The following is a 15,257-nucleotide window of genomic DNA, read 5'->3' as shown; positions in this document are numbered from 1 at the left end:
CATTTGTTTATGTGATCAAATGACTGCTTAAAGGGTTAGTTCACCCAAAAATGAAATTTCTGTCATAATTACTCATCCTCATGTCGTTCCACACCCGTAAGACCTTCCTTCTTCTTCAGAACACAAATTAAGATATTTTTGATGAAATCCGATGGCTCAGTGCATTTCCAGCAATAACACTCCCTTTTTCAATGCCCAGAAAGCTACTAAAAGCATATTTAAAACTGTTCATGTGACTACAGTGTGTCAACCTTAATATTATAAAGCGACAAGAATACGTTTTGTGTGCCAAAAATAACAAAATAGTGACTTTATTCCACAATATCTAGTGATGGGCGATTTCAGAACACTGCTTCATGAAGCTTCGAAGCTTTACAAATCTACAAATGACTCATTTTTACTTTATATTCATCAAATAGGAAATTCCATCATTGAACAACTTTTTTTAGAATGCAGACCATAAAAAGCACAAGAAAAAATACTGCTTTAAAAGAAAAACATGAAAGAACTTGGAAGAAGGCCAAAGTGCCTTGTGATGTCATGTTGAAAATTAGATTGGGCCTCCAGCTGTGTTTACCACTCCATCTTGAGAGCTGGTAATTACATAACCTGTTTTGTTACTCTGGCCTCACACTGTGAGAGAAATATGAGTTACACTGTGTTTTTTGTCATTATTTAAACATTTGCAAGACTTTCTTCTGGATTTAGTGCATAAATCATAATGTTCACATATTGGACACTTCAATTGTTACTGTATATGTTAAATGGCAGTTTGGAAGCTTTCATTGTGAATTGACTGGCTGGGTTTACAAAAGTTTATTAAAATAATATACCATATCACTGCGCAGAGATTGCGCTACGTTAATCAATTCCTAGTGGAGCTGAGCAACATTCTTGCGCTGTGGCGTGTGAGACTGACAGCAGAGTGAAGAAAATGTTGAGAGCGTTGAAAAGTTCAGAAATGCTCAATGTCAAGAGAAAAACACCAGACAGCAGCCAATCATTGTGAGGTGCAGGTTGTGACATTTGTCATGGGCAATATGCAAATTGTGCAGGAGTTTCTGCTGGATTTAGTGCATAAATCATATTGTTTATACTGTATATTGGACACTTTGCAATTGTTATTGCAAGAGTTAAAAATGGCAGTTTGGAGGCTTTCATTGTGAATAGGCTGGCTGGGCTAATAAAAGTGTAACATTAAATTGACATTGGGCATTCAGAAACAGAGATTGCATCTTTCCAACTGTAATCATGTGTATATAGGATGATCATGTAAATTCTAGAGGTCTGGGGATCCCCTCATGAGGATTTATTCTGCTTAACTGCTTTAAAATGCCATTTTTGGACATGCAATTTAAAGAAAATGACACTGCCAGACCATATAAACATAATTTCACTTGAAGCAAAAAATCCATCCTTCTGTCCTTTTAAATGTCTGTGTTGAAAGAGCATGTTCAGCTGTTTAGCGAAGCTGATGGTGTAGGGTCTTCCTTCTTCTTTAATTTGTAGCTGCTGTTCTAGTGTTGGCCTGGTAAATTTGTTGGTGATATAAAATAATAATAATATTCAATATCTGTACTCTTCGTAGATGGTACATTATCAGCGGTAGAAGTTCAAACTAATATCACATAATTTATGTCTCTTGTCTCTGCGATGATTGGTTGATATACCAAGAGAGGCTAGCCTCCTCTGCAATGAATTTTTTCTCAACACTGTAACTGCTGAAAGTGAAATACTCAATGGTGATTGGTTATTTTTTTTACCAACGGAGGGAAAAGTCTCTAGCTATGAATTTTCCCTCCCCTTCTCTATCAAAGAACTAGCAACTCCATTGCTTTCAGTGAGAAACCTTTGGCGTCCATACACTGACACGAAGGGCAAGGGAATTCTATTGTCATGAAATTAAATCTTGGGGTATGATTTTGAACGGCCACAATAATTTTACAGACAGATGGTCATCTGGACAGATGGTCATTCCATTACAGGGCACGAAAACAATCACTTAAGTGATATTCAGATGCATTCTTAAAGGGTTAGTTCACCCCAAAATTCTGTCATCATTTACTCACCCTTGTGTCATTCCAAACCTGTTAAACTTTCGTTCATCTTCGGAACACAAATGAAGATATTTTTAATGAAATCTGAGAGCTTTCTGTCCCTCCATTGACAGCCTGTGCAACTACCAGTTTCAAGCCCCAGAAAGGTAGTAAAGACATTATAAAAGTAATCCATGTGCCTCCAGTGGTTTAACCTCAATTTTATGAAGAGACACAAATGCTTTGTTTGCACAAAAAACATAATTAATCACTTAATTTACAAAATATTAATCTCTATTCATGTTTTCGAGAGCACCACGATGCATGCGTGTTGTGTTGACGCAAGAGCAGACGCTGTTGTGTGAACTCGTGTTGGAGATTAATATTGTGTAAATAAACTGGTGAATTCTATGTTTTTGTGCAAACAAAGCACTCAAGTCAATTCATCAAATTAAAAAAAAAAAAAGAATTCTTGTCCAGACTTAAACTTCAGAAGATGCTTTAATTATCTTACTGTACATGCGTGAATTGTAACAAAAGCTATAATCGCATGTAACGAAAAGTGTATAAAGATGTATTCAGAGGAAGTGTCACCAGACGCTTTAAATCATTCTCACATTTTTCCCTGACTTTGTTGAATTGCAGGTACTATCTCTATCAACACAATTCGCACACCATACCAAGCCCCAGGAGAAAGTGAGATTCTAGATCTGGATGATAACCTGTATCTAGGAGGACTGCCGGAAAATAAAGCTGATGTGGTGTTTCCTACTGAGGTGTGGACCGCTCTGCTCAATTATGGTTTCGTAGGCTGCATTCGTGACCTGTTCATCAATGGTCAGAGCAAAGATATCCGCCGCATAGCTGAGGTGCAGAAAGCAGCAGGTGTAAAGCCCTCCTGCAGTAAAGAGGCACCGAAGCAGTGTCTCAGTAACCCCTGCCAAAACAATGGAATCTGCAGGGAAGGATGGAACCGTTATGTGTGTGACTGCTCTGGGACGGGCTATCTTGGTCGCTCCTGTGAGAGAGGTAAGGCTGGCACCTGTTTTAAATGCCTAATGCATCATGTTTCTTATTATATATTGAAGAAACTTTGTATTATAATGTAATTTCATTAGATAGAGGTTTCTTGTTACATTGTTGTTGCTGTTTATGTGTGTTTATCTTATCAGAGTTTGTCTTCATTTTCCTTTTCCAACATTTTATTTTGAATTATATGCAGTTGGTATTCCGTCCTTAATTAAATTACACTTTTTCAGCATTTGGAACCACGTATCTGTAAAAAAGATCTAGATTGCTGAGGATGTCACAGTCAGTATCCGATTACTTTGGTCATGTTTACTTGGGACAGGAAGTTTTGTGTGTTCCTGTCAAGTTTTTGATTTTCTATGTCCGGATCCTGACATCCATGCTCCGTACACTTTTATCTCTCTTGTGTCATTGAAGCCACTATGCCTATGGGATGAAATTAGTCTCAAAATTATTAACAAATGCTTGCACAATTACCATGAACTTGATAAATGTTGAAAATGTACCTGTTACAAGTGGTTGCAGTAAATCCCATGACTCATGATAATGAAACAAAAACAGTCTTTAATCCAAAATCCAACAAAGAACATGCAGACGATCACAGGAATAAGCTTAGCACAACCATGTAAAGCATAGATGACAACAAACATTGAACAAAGGGAACAAAAGGCTTAAATACACAGGGTGGATAATCAACAGAACTAGAAACAGGTGCTTAACATAACCAGTAGCCACAGAAACTAACAATGACCGGAAACACAGGCAAACAAGAACAGATCCAAACAAAAACCAAGCCGAACTGCAGTGACAAGCGGATGCCGATGGTACTGAGAAACAAGGCAGAGCCGGAGGGAAGGAAGAGCTCAACAGAGCTGAAGTAGTGTAGGGATGAGGTGAAGCTGAAAGCCCGGAAGTCCATGGCGTAAGCAGAGCGATGACTGACCAAGACGAAGCTGGAGGGACGAGGGAGCCTGGTGGAGTGGTTAGGACAACAGTACGAGGTGGAGCCGAGGGGGCGAGGAGCCAAGGTGGAGTCAACTGGTTGACAGTCAGAGGTGGAATGATGGGCTCCCTTCAGTCCCTCGGCTCCTCCTCAGTTGACTTCACTCTGCTGTGCTGATCTGCCTCAGGTCTTCCGGTCTCCACCTCCGCCTTGGCAAGTGGATCCCCTGGCTCCGCCTCGGACTGTCCCGGAAGTCCATGGCGTAAGCAGAGCGATGACTGACCAAGACGAAGCCGGAGGGACGAGGGAGCGTGGTGGAGTGGTTAGGACAACAGTACGAGGTGGAGCCGAGGGGGCGAGGAGCCAAGGTGGAGTCAACTGGTTGACAGTCAGAGGTGGAATGATGGGAACCCACTTCTGGACTTCCGGGACAGCCCGAGATCAGCACAGCAGAGTGAAGTCAACTGAGGAGGAGCCGAGGGACTGAAGGGAGATGGGGCAGAGGAACTGGATGTCTTAGGCAGAGGAGGCGGGAGAGGGAGGCTGGATGGCAGTGACAGGAGACCTTGGGGGATTACCTCTTCCAATTCCTCAAGTTATTTTATAGGGACCAGGCACAGCTCACACTCAGCAGTGGGAGTATGGGCGAGGTCCATCCACTGCCCTCATACTCATCTAAAATGCCCTCATCACAGGATGTTGTTGCCTGCTAATGCATCTGGTCAGACTTACTTTTGGGATCAAGCTTTGTAGTGATGCTGTGCTCAGGCGTCGGCTCTGGCACTGACATCGTTGTGGGCTCGGACTCCACGTCTGTGGTGGGCTCAGTCTCTATGTATGTGATGGGCATGACTAAGGTCTGGCTGGTCTGAGTCCGGAGTTGGGCTGGCACTGGCCTTCTCCGTGAGTCTGATGGTAAACGGGGACCCACAGTTGACCAGCACCCACTCCACAAACTCAGCAAATGTCTGAGGACCATCGAGGACCATCACCGGGCAGGTGTGCCTTTGTTCTCTCATTCACGCTGCCTTGAAAAAAAATAAAACGCAGGGAGCAAACAGGAAAGTGTGTAAAGTATGTCAGATTTAAAAAGTCACTTGTGTGGTCCTCAAGGGTTTGATGCTCCTGCTCCAAGCAGAGCAGGCGGACAGCTGGTAAGTCCATTTCATTTTAGGGTTTGTTGTTCTGTCACGGGTGGTTGCAGTAAATCTAATGACGCAGGAGAATGAAACAGTCATTTAATAAATTCAAACTGCAACAAAGAACATGCAGAAGATCACAGGAATAAGTTTAGCACAACCACATAAAACATAGATGACATCAAACACTGAACAAAGGGAACTAAGGGCTTAAATACACAGGGTGGATAATCAACTGAACTAGAAACAGGTGCGTAACATAATCAGTAACCATGGAAACTAACAATGACTGGGAACACAGGCAAACAGGAACAGAACAAAACCAAACCAAAACTAAACAGAACTAAACAGAACCCTGAAAGTACCTTACTATCCACAATCAAATGCCTTTCCCTGTCTATGACATTCAGAATTAAATCAATGTGCAGCAGTTTGTATAAATAGAGACATATTCGTAAATACAAATATTTTCTTTTGTATTAGTGTATCATAATTTGTGAATAATTTACAGAAAAACCTGAGGTGTTAATGTGGCCACGACATGAAGCAGAATGTACCAAATCTTACAGAGTTCGTTTCCTCATAAAATCTTTAAGCTAATAAGGTTAAGCGTATTTGGCTTGCTGTCCGCTGTGGAGTGGCTCGAGGAAGCAGCTTCAACTCGAGCTTGGATATACCCCCCAGGGACTACTAGTGCCTGGAAGAGGAGTACGATAGATGACATGCCTAAATTATGTGGTGGAGTTGGGGAGGTGGAGGGATATCGAAACAACTGATGCCAGAGCAGGGTGAGTAGCTTCTTATATGCGCTGGTCGTAATTGAAAGATTAGGGTTCCCTCCTCTTGAGATTATGTTTAATTTCACTAATTGAAAGATTAGATGGGTTCACTCCTCCCGAAATTACGTTGTGAACTTCACAAGTTGAAGATTCACTTGCAACATTTACCAATATCATGGAATTGTGAGAAGTTTTGAGACTAATCTAATCCTATTCTGTGCCACCAAGTTTGTTTTCCCATGTAAACTGTCCTAGTCCCCATCAACCATTGTTACTTATTGTGAATCTCAGCACTTACTGATACATTTTTAAGATCATAAGTTTTATCTGTTAACATTAGTTAATGCACTGTGAACTGTCATGAACATGAACGTTTTATTGACTAACATGTACAAAACTAATAAATGCTGTAAAAATAGTTTGAATTAAATAATGTTAACAAATGAGACCTTATTGCAAAGTGTTACCAATATTTCTGGCAATATGTCAGCACTGTGTAAATGCAGGCAATTTCTATATTGTTGTGAATTGATGATAAACATTACGGACCTCTTCAGTAGGAAATACTTTAGAGACATATGTCCTGAAAACTACTTATGATCAATTGCTTCTCATCCACAGATGCCACCATCCTCAGTTACGATGGCAGTAAGTTCATGAAGGTCCAGTTATCTGTAGCTATGCATACAGAGGCTGAAGATGTGTCACTACGCTTCCGATCCCAGCGGGCATATGGTGTTCTCATGGCAACCACTTCTCGAGACTCTGCCGACACCCTGCGTCTGGAGCTGGAGACGAGTCGTGTCCGGCTCACGGTTAATCTAGGTATCAATGCTAAACGCATCCTATCACACAACTGTGACCAAATACACACAAACTGTTGCACACACATGACATGCAGAATCACAACCACACACACACTGTTGTCTTTTACGGTGGACATGCTCAGAGTCCTTCAATGCTCAGAGTCTGCAGCTCTGTACACACTCAAACACCTCAGCTGTGCTCGGTGTTAAAGGAGAATGCTCTGTGTTGAATAGCAGCCCTCTATTTTGCCTTTCCAATCAGAAAACCACCCGTTTCTCAGAGCATGAAGACTCCATGCCCTTATTCCTTACTTTGAGTAATATATACACAGGGGAATGCTGTGCACTTTAGAAATCAAAAGTTATCCACATGATTTAGCCATGTCTAAAGGCTGATTTAAACCTATGCTGTGACCTACATGACTGTTTGTGTTCATAGTTCTGTACTGAGGTGTCAGTTATTAGGCCATAACTGAGCCAGTTATTAGATCATGTTTACAATCTTTTCTCTCCATTTTTGTCTCACAATTCTGACTTTCTTTCTTGCAAATTCAGAGTTTATATCTCACAATTCTGTGGAAGAAAAGGTCAGAATTTCAAGATATACAGCCCTGGTCAGAATTATTGGCACCCTTGGTAAATATGAACAAAGAAGCCTGTGAAAGTAAATCTGCATTGTTAATCCTTTTGACCTTTTATTTAAAAAAACAAAACATCTCAAAAATCTAACCTCTCATTGAAGAAAAACAATTAAAAATGGGGAAATCACATTATTAAATAAATGTTTTTCTCTAATACACATTGCCCACAATTAATGGCACCCTTTTATTTCATACTTTCTGCAACCGCCTTTTACCAAAATAACAGCTCAGATTAGCTCGTATAACGTCTGATGAGTTTGGAGAACAACTGACAAGAGATCAGTGATTGTTCCTCCATGCAGAACCTCTCCAGATCCTTCAAATAGTTGTTTGCACGTGACGTCATTGCTGCGGCTTGAGGGCAGGAAGTGGCCTTTTGAAAATTCTTATTTTAGGAATCGCTATCACAAACTCAAAATTCGTATGTTTTGCATCGTTTATGGTTGCTCAAATCGATCAAACCGAGAAACCAAAAGGAGCTTTTATCGTTTATGTAACTTGTTTTTTAATGTTAAAAGTTGGTGCCTTCAATAGCGTTTTGCGTCTGCTGATTCTTCATGCTATCGTTTGCAGGGAAGAGAAGCTATTTTATCCCATTGCATGATCATTTGGTTCAAGTTTTTGTAGAATTCTGTTCACAATGTTGATCTGGTTACCATGGAAACAGTGTCACGTGCTGCTGCTTCAGCCATCAAATGGTAGAAAATGTCCAAATAAAAAAATATGCTCAGCAAGCTGACAGAAATCGATCCATTTCTTTGCTGGAAGGGTGTAAATGTAACTGTAGTTTAAATGTTGTCTTTGTAAATATTCACTTTCCCATATGAACACGGAGGAGAATCGGAGGGTCACATTCAGTGGACAGACACTGGCACACTGTATTTTTTTCTATTTCAACAAATGACAACCAAAATCAAACCCATAGAAGCTTGTGGACAGTTTTGAAGTGGCTGCGCGTGCAAGTTATGCTCATTCACAAGCTGAGTGTGAGTCATACTCGCAAATGTAATGTTAATTATTAAACCAAAACAGAATACAAAACTTTAAAAAACACTCAACAATGTGATTATTTTATTGAGTGACAGGGAGTAGGTTCAATCAGTGAAATTATTAGATTTGCTATACGGCGTCTTCCCCTCACCTCCTCAACCTGCTTCCCTTAGTATTTTTACACCATCCAGTTTTTTACCTGAACAATGATTTGAGTTCCTATTGCAATTCTCGATTCAGCATGAATGACCTACAATGGCGACATTTTTCATCACAACAAACCAGACTAGAACTCAACATAGCATGACGGCAGCTTCACATTCTCTTATATCCACTGCCTCGATGGCAGGCAAGTCTTTCAATTCAGTAGAAAAATCGTCTTCATAACATTCTGTATGTAGAGATTTTTTGTTTATACTGTATCTCTCTTTTGAAATAGTGTCTAAACCGCTACAATACGGACTTTCCTCTATGTCTTCCATTCTGTTTCTTTACTTCCTGCCCTCCAGCTCAATTTTGCGCATCATCAGAACCACGTGATTGTATTCCCAGCTCCATGTTGATACACTCTCCTGAACTTTTACCAAGGGAGCCAATACTAATACTGACCAGGGGTCTCATTTATAAAACTTTGCGTAGATTTCATCCTAAAAGTGTACGTACACGCAAAAGCTAGATTTTGCGTACACCCAAAAAAAAAATCAGATTCATAAAACCATGCGTACGCCAGAACCTGCGCACAAATCCTTTTATAAATCCCAGTCAGCGGAAGATTGTGCGTACGTGCATCTCCACCGTGTCTCCTCCCGGAAATCACCATATATGGAGCTTACGACGCCTAGTTTTACTATGCATAACCTCATCTGCATATCATTTCCATACATATTCCCATCCACGTGACACCACGCCATCAAAGGTACAAGACAATGGAAAATATTAGATATGGATTATAAATGCAATTTGTGCCACACATTATATTGATAAAGATCATCCAATATCCTCTTAATGTTTTAGAATAAATATATCAAAATATCAATAAAAACAAAATTATATAAAATACTTAAGATAAAGGTTTTAGAATAGAGCTGATTCATTCATTTCCACTGGCCAAATAGTATTTTAATAGTTTTAAACAATTCAAATCAAATTTATATAGTTTTGCTGATAAGGTGAACACATCTTTTAGGAAGTTTATAGGCTATTTTTAGTGGAAACAGATAGGCCTACTTATTTATTGCAGTCGTCTGTCTCGGTGCGTCACTGACAAAGTATTTTAAAAAGAAAACATGCAAATCTTACCGTTTTCCTCATATTATATCCTTCAAATGGTAATTGTTTGAAGATCCTTCACACGACATCAACACCTTATTGGACCTATTCAAACTGGACAACGGACCGTTCGACCAGCAGTGTCTTCCATTATATCGAAGTTAAGTGTGCATTGATCATCGTTCTCGCTAAAATATTTTGTCATACCATCTGCAGTTTAGTTTAAAGAGGAATTATTGTGCTCCCAGCGCTCCTCGCTGTCATTAAAACAGTGTGTCACAGGAAAAGTGATCGAAAGTAGCACATCTACTATCTGAATTCATATCACTTTTGTTTAACTTCTGCGTAATGTAATTTCAGTGCTTATCGGCAATAGTGAAGTGTAATATTAATGTAAATGTTTATCAAATGAAAACGTGTTTCCACGCGATTTTAAATAATGCTTTTATTTCATTTAAACTGTTATTGTGGACATGAACTGTATTTATGATTATGACTCAGAATGAGGATTTAAAGTGGTTTTCCTTCATCTGCCGTCAGTCCCTCAGCTCACCATCAGTGTCGCCAAACTGCTCTGTCTCCAAAATGTTCATACGCACGGCTCAAAGTTTACTTAAAGGTGCGCACATTCTCCCGTCAAGTTTATTTTTATAGATCACAACCTTTGCGTGGGAACTGGCGTGCGCACGTTTCCAGCCCCGTTTTGTGCGTACGCACGCTTTAGAAATGAGACCCCAGCACTGTATAAAGGGGATGGCATGAGGGTAAGTAAATGATGAGAGAATTTGTGTGAACTCTCCCTGATATTTAAACAGAGTCTACAATGAATTGAGTTTGAGTATTAAATTAAATGATTCAATGATTTTACAATGTCAGTTTAGAGCATTTCCTGACATGATGAGCCAGCTCTGGTCTTTGACTGTGTGCAGCCACTTCTCTGCTGAGGTTGATGGTACACTACAGGCTGAGACCTGCTTCTGGTGAACTTCATATCTCATTAAATCACTTCCTAAAAACAGACATACTGATTTCAGTGGAAATTTAAGAAACATTCCTCCTGACCTTTTATTCAGGGAAATCAATAAACATTTATCTGATCTTTATTTCAGTCCAAAAAGCCACAATCCAATGTACTATTTTAGCCCTGGCAAGCAGTTTACCATCCAGTTGTCACAGCCTGACCAATGGTATGATGCTCTATAAAACATGCCACGTGTGTTTTTAAGAACCACAGTAAAATTACACACATTACAGCTAAGAAATGCCATAGGGGGAAAAAATGTAAGATTGCAATTGCATTTCCATTCATAGTCAAATACATTTCCATTAGCAGTAAAATTCTGTACATATATAATTTCTGAAATGAACAAGGGTGAATGGCATGCGTGAGCATCAAGGTCATTGGTATTCTTGTGTCTGTCCCCAGAGAAGTGGGTTATGTGCTTCAGTGTCTGCAGATGTTACTTTGAAGGCAGAATTTACATGTCATTTATTCTTCCCCATCTAGACTGTGAGAGGATAAACTGTACCACGAGTAAGTGACACTTTCTCTTCTTTCATATCTTCCATTTACCAGAGAATTTTTTTTTTAACTTGCGCAATGGGAGATTCCTAGTGAAAGATGTTTTCTAGCTTAATGTTTGACTAACTAATGCTTGACATGACAAATGACTTATGTTTAGAACATCTATTATTGTGTCAATTGCAGCATTATCTTTAACTCTTTCCTCGCCAGTGTTTTTTAAATTACTGCCAGCATTTGTTTTTTATCATTTTCACAAAAATGGCACCTGGAATATTTTCTTGTATGAATATCCCAAAATACAATATATCAAAAGAAAGAACAGAGCCTCTGCTTAAAAAAAACAGTTTATTCTAGCTTCATGCATTCTTTTTTTTATCAACACTTAAAAACACTTTGAACAAAAAGCTGAGAAGAATGAGTCCATCAAAACCCCCAAAGCTTCACAGTCGTATCCCTCATCCTGGGTTCAACAACATTTCATTTAGTAATGTTAGGCAGTTTTGATTTATATGCTGTTTAATGTTTGATGATCGGGTCATTTTACATGTGCATCAGCAATGCTTTTATTGCTTGTTTCTGCCTCTTAAATGTTGAAAATACAATTACCATCTGAATAGGGCTATAGACATACACAGGTTGGTAAATAAAGAATGGTTTTGAAATAGAAAGTGAATGAAATCCCCCTGATTGAACCATCAATCATGAATTTAACCCACATGTTTCTTAAATGGGGATTCCCTGGTGTGTACATTTTCAGGACAGGAATTTCCGGTTTTTGTTGAATTCACGGGGATCTGGTCGAGTCTGGAGTCACGTCTTGGGAAGCCAATGAATTGAGTGATGAGTAGGCTTTGTAATTTGTTTGTTTCATGGGTTTTTAAGCCTTTCTGATTGACCATACTTCAACTGTGTTTTCATCAGTCAGATATCATCTTTAGTTTGGGGTGTAACTCTGTTATCATCCTCCCCTCACGTCAATCGACAATTTTATCACTCTCTTATTAGCCGAGTTGGTTTGCACCAACACAAAGGGCCAAAAGAGTTTTGACCTTGGGATATGAAAGGTTTTGTGTTGCTTTAACAAGGCTGGTTCAATCATGTGACAAAACGCCTAATCCACATCTACATACAGTGGCAAGAAAAAACACTTGCAGAATCTGTGAAAATGTGAATAATTTTAACAAAAATGCATGTTATTTTTTTTTTATTAAGTACTGTCCTGAGTAAGATGTTTTACATAAAAGATGTTTCCCTTTCGATACTTCACTCGTACTGCGTATGGGGAAAGGTCTCCTTTTTCCCCGTTACTGAAGCCTTTTTCAATAACGCAGTGTAACTGCATCGTCATTGGTTCACTCATAGACAAGTTGTTGAATCAATGACGGCGCGGCATAGCTGCGCGACCTATGGCGACAGAGCGCGCAAATATTCCCGCCGAAATGGGCGGGGTTTAGGGCTATATAAGCGGGCGTTTCGCCATAGGATTTCAGTTCTCTCTCCTTCAGCGACGACTTCACATCGCTCCTCGCTGATCTCCGGCTGAAGCCTTTGCTGCCTGGAAGAAGCTCGCCTGGAAAGAAGCTCTTGCCGCCGTCGAAGAGGCTCCCGCAGCGGACTGCTGAGCTCGCCGAGGAAGAAGCGCCGGCGCCCTCGTCGACTGCCGCCTCGAGTGCCGTCTCGAGCCGCCCACTTCCCGCTTCCGGCCGCCTGCCAGCCCGTCTCCTGCCGCCATCCGGCGCGCCTAAAAGAGCGATTTTCCCACGGTTTATTGCCGCTCTAAAAGAGCTTTCTAACAGCGGTTTTCACTGCTCTAGCGGCCCTCGCCGCTCTAAAAGAGCCCCTCAAACGCCGTTTTCACGGCGGCGGCGTTGTTACAAATGCCACGCCACTCGTGTGGCACATGCAGAGCCCCTCTGCATGACGACGACGGTCACGGTGAGTGCGTCGGCTGCCTGGGCAGACCCCATGCAGAGGCCGCGCTCACCGGGACCTCGTGTTCTCACTGTGAGAACATGAGTCTCGCCTCTCTGCGCTCGCGGATCGCCTTCTTCAGTGAAGGCGATCTCGCCGCTCGCGCCCTCCCGTCTTCTTCCTCCCGCGAGCCGGCTAGGAAGAGACGGCGGGGTAGAGCGGCCCAGCGCACGGAGTTGGATGACGTCACGCCGGCTTCCCCGCGTGCCTCAACCTCTCCCCCGAGAGAGCAGTACCCCGTCCTGTTCTCCCGCCCTGAGCTGCGTCCCTCGGCAGATGCGAGCGACCTCATCTCTTTTGGCGGTTCTGAGGACGAGCCGCTTGATGACGTCATGTCTCTCGCGGCCTCTGAATCCGAAGGTTGGGCCGGTGATTCTGACCCCGCCCGCCTTCCCTCGCTGGAGCCCATTGACTGCAAGCCGGGTATGGATGCCGAGCTCTTCCGCATCCTTTCGAAAGCAGTAGAGGTTTTGGACCTGGAATGGGCTCCGCCAGAGGAGCCATCACGGAGCAGGCTCGATGAGTGGTTCCTGCCGGGTTCCCGCCAGGCCCCTTGTCAACGCGCCGCACCGTTTTTCCCAGAGGTTCACAACGAGCTGACGAAGTCATGGCGCGCCCCGTATTCTGCCCGCCTATGTACTACGCATTATTCAGCTCTCACCTCTGTGGATGGCTCTGAAGAGAAGGGTTACGAGCATCTACCGCCCCTGGACGAAGCGGTGGCGGCTCACCTCTGTCCCCCCACGGCTGTGGGTTGGAAAACTAAGAGGGCCCTTCCATCCAAGCCCTGCAGGACCACTTCTGCCCTGGCTGGCAGAGCATATACGTCCACGGGCCAGGCTGCCTCAGCGCTGCACACCATGGCTATTCTCCAGGTGTTTCAAGCGAAGCTCCTCCGTTCTCTGGATGAGTCCGGCGTCGATGCACCTGCCTTCCGTGACCTCCGCAGCGCCACTGACTTAGCCCTGCGTGCCACAAAGGCCACAGCTCAGGCCATTGGACGATCCATGGCCAGCCTGGTCGTGCTTGAGCGCCATTTGTGGCTCAACCTGACCGAGATTAAGGAGATGGACAAGACGGCCTTTTTGGATGCCCCGGTCTCTCCTTCTGGTCTCTTCGGGCCAGCAGTAGAGGGCTTTACGGAGCATTTTACTGCAGCACAAAAGTCGTCTCAGGCTATGCGACACTTCCTGCCTAAACGCCCTAGCTCCACGTCTGCTTCCAGCCGCCCCAAGTCTGCGCCGGCTCAGCAGAACAAAACTGCCCCCTCTACCTCTCAGGCAGCACCACCCAAGGAACAGCGCCATCGTAAGCGCTCCTCCTTCCCGAGGCAACGTCAGGGACCCCGGCCTAAGATTACGCTGGACCCGACGCCTCCTAAGCCCTCCTGATATTTCAGGAAGGAAGAGGATGGGGCAAAGTCTCGCCACGGCCGGACCACCCCAAAAGCTCTTTCGTTCCACCCCCCTCCGCCTCGTTCAGCTCCAGGCGTGGGAGATATGTTCAGTGTTGTACTAACTGGGCCCAGTGCTGCGTCCATGCAAAACGCTATTCTTATGGCGAACGCTATGAATATTCTACCTTCTCTAAGAAAAAGCGAATGTTCCTCTTCCACTCTCTCTGGTGCATGGGCCCCCGATTGGCGGCCCGTCACCCGATACCATTCAGCCCCTTGTCACGCGGGCCGAGGCCTGGCGGGCCATCCCCGGAGTGTCAAGCTGGGTTCTGGGAACCATAAGTCGAGGCTACTCACTTCAGTTCGCCCGAAGGCCCCCACGCTTCAGCGGGGTGCTTCAGACTTCAATCAACACGGACGACGTTCATGTCCTCCGAGCCGAAGTCACGTCTCTTCTGAGGAAAGGAGCTATAGAAATAGTCTCCCCCTCAGAGAGCAATTCGGGGTTCTACAGCCGTTATTTTCTAGTTCCCAAAAAAGATGGCGGTCTCAGACCCATCTTAGATCTCAGGCTCTTGAACCTCTCCCTCATGAGACGGAAGTTCAAGATGCTAACGCTGAAGCAGATCCTCGCGCAGGTTTGCCCCGGGGACTGGTTCTGCTCGCTGGACCTGAAAGATGCATATTTTCACATCCAGATAGCCCCCCATCACAGGCGATTCTTGAGATTCGC

The 15,257-nt window shown here is 43.1% G+C and overlaps 1 protein-coding gene across 11 annotated transcripts in view; it reads left to right on the top strand.

Annotated features, from left to right (window-relative positions):
• nrxn1b (neurexin 1b) overlaps positions 1 to 15,257 on the top strand; it is a 132,987-nt gene that overhangs the window by 33,552 nt on the left and 84,178 nt on the right. For 10 of the 11 annotated variants that reach the window (XM_048205962.1, XM_048205959.1, XM_048205958.1 and 7 more), the window contains 3 exons: positions 2,682 to 3,065; positions 6,548 to 6,751; positions 11,140 to 11,166. In XM_048205962.1, coding sequence (XP_048061919.1) covers positions 2,682 to 3,065; positions 6,548 to 6,751; positions 11,140 to 11,166 — 615 coding nt within the window. Of the gene's footprint in view, positions 1 to 2,681; positions 3,066 to 4,688; positions 5,936 to 6,547; positions 6,752 to 11,139; positions 11,167 to 15,257 lie in introns of those variants that run through there. The other variant, XM_048205966.1, reaches the window with a different exon arrangement.

Source organism: Megalobrama amblycephala, linkage group LG10 (genome assembly GCF_018812025.1).
Source record: "Megalobrama amblycephala isolate DHTTF-2021 linkage group LG10, ASM1881202v1, whole genome shotgun sequence".
Taxonomy (NCBI): domain Eukaryota; kingdom Metazoa; phylum Chordata; class Actinopteri; order Cypriniformes; family Xenocyprididae; genus Megalobrama; species Megalobrama amblycephala.
Note: the sequence above shows the minus strand (reverse complement) of the source record. Positions and strands in the feature narration are given on the sequence as shown.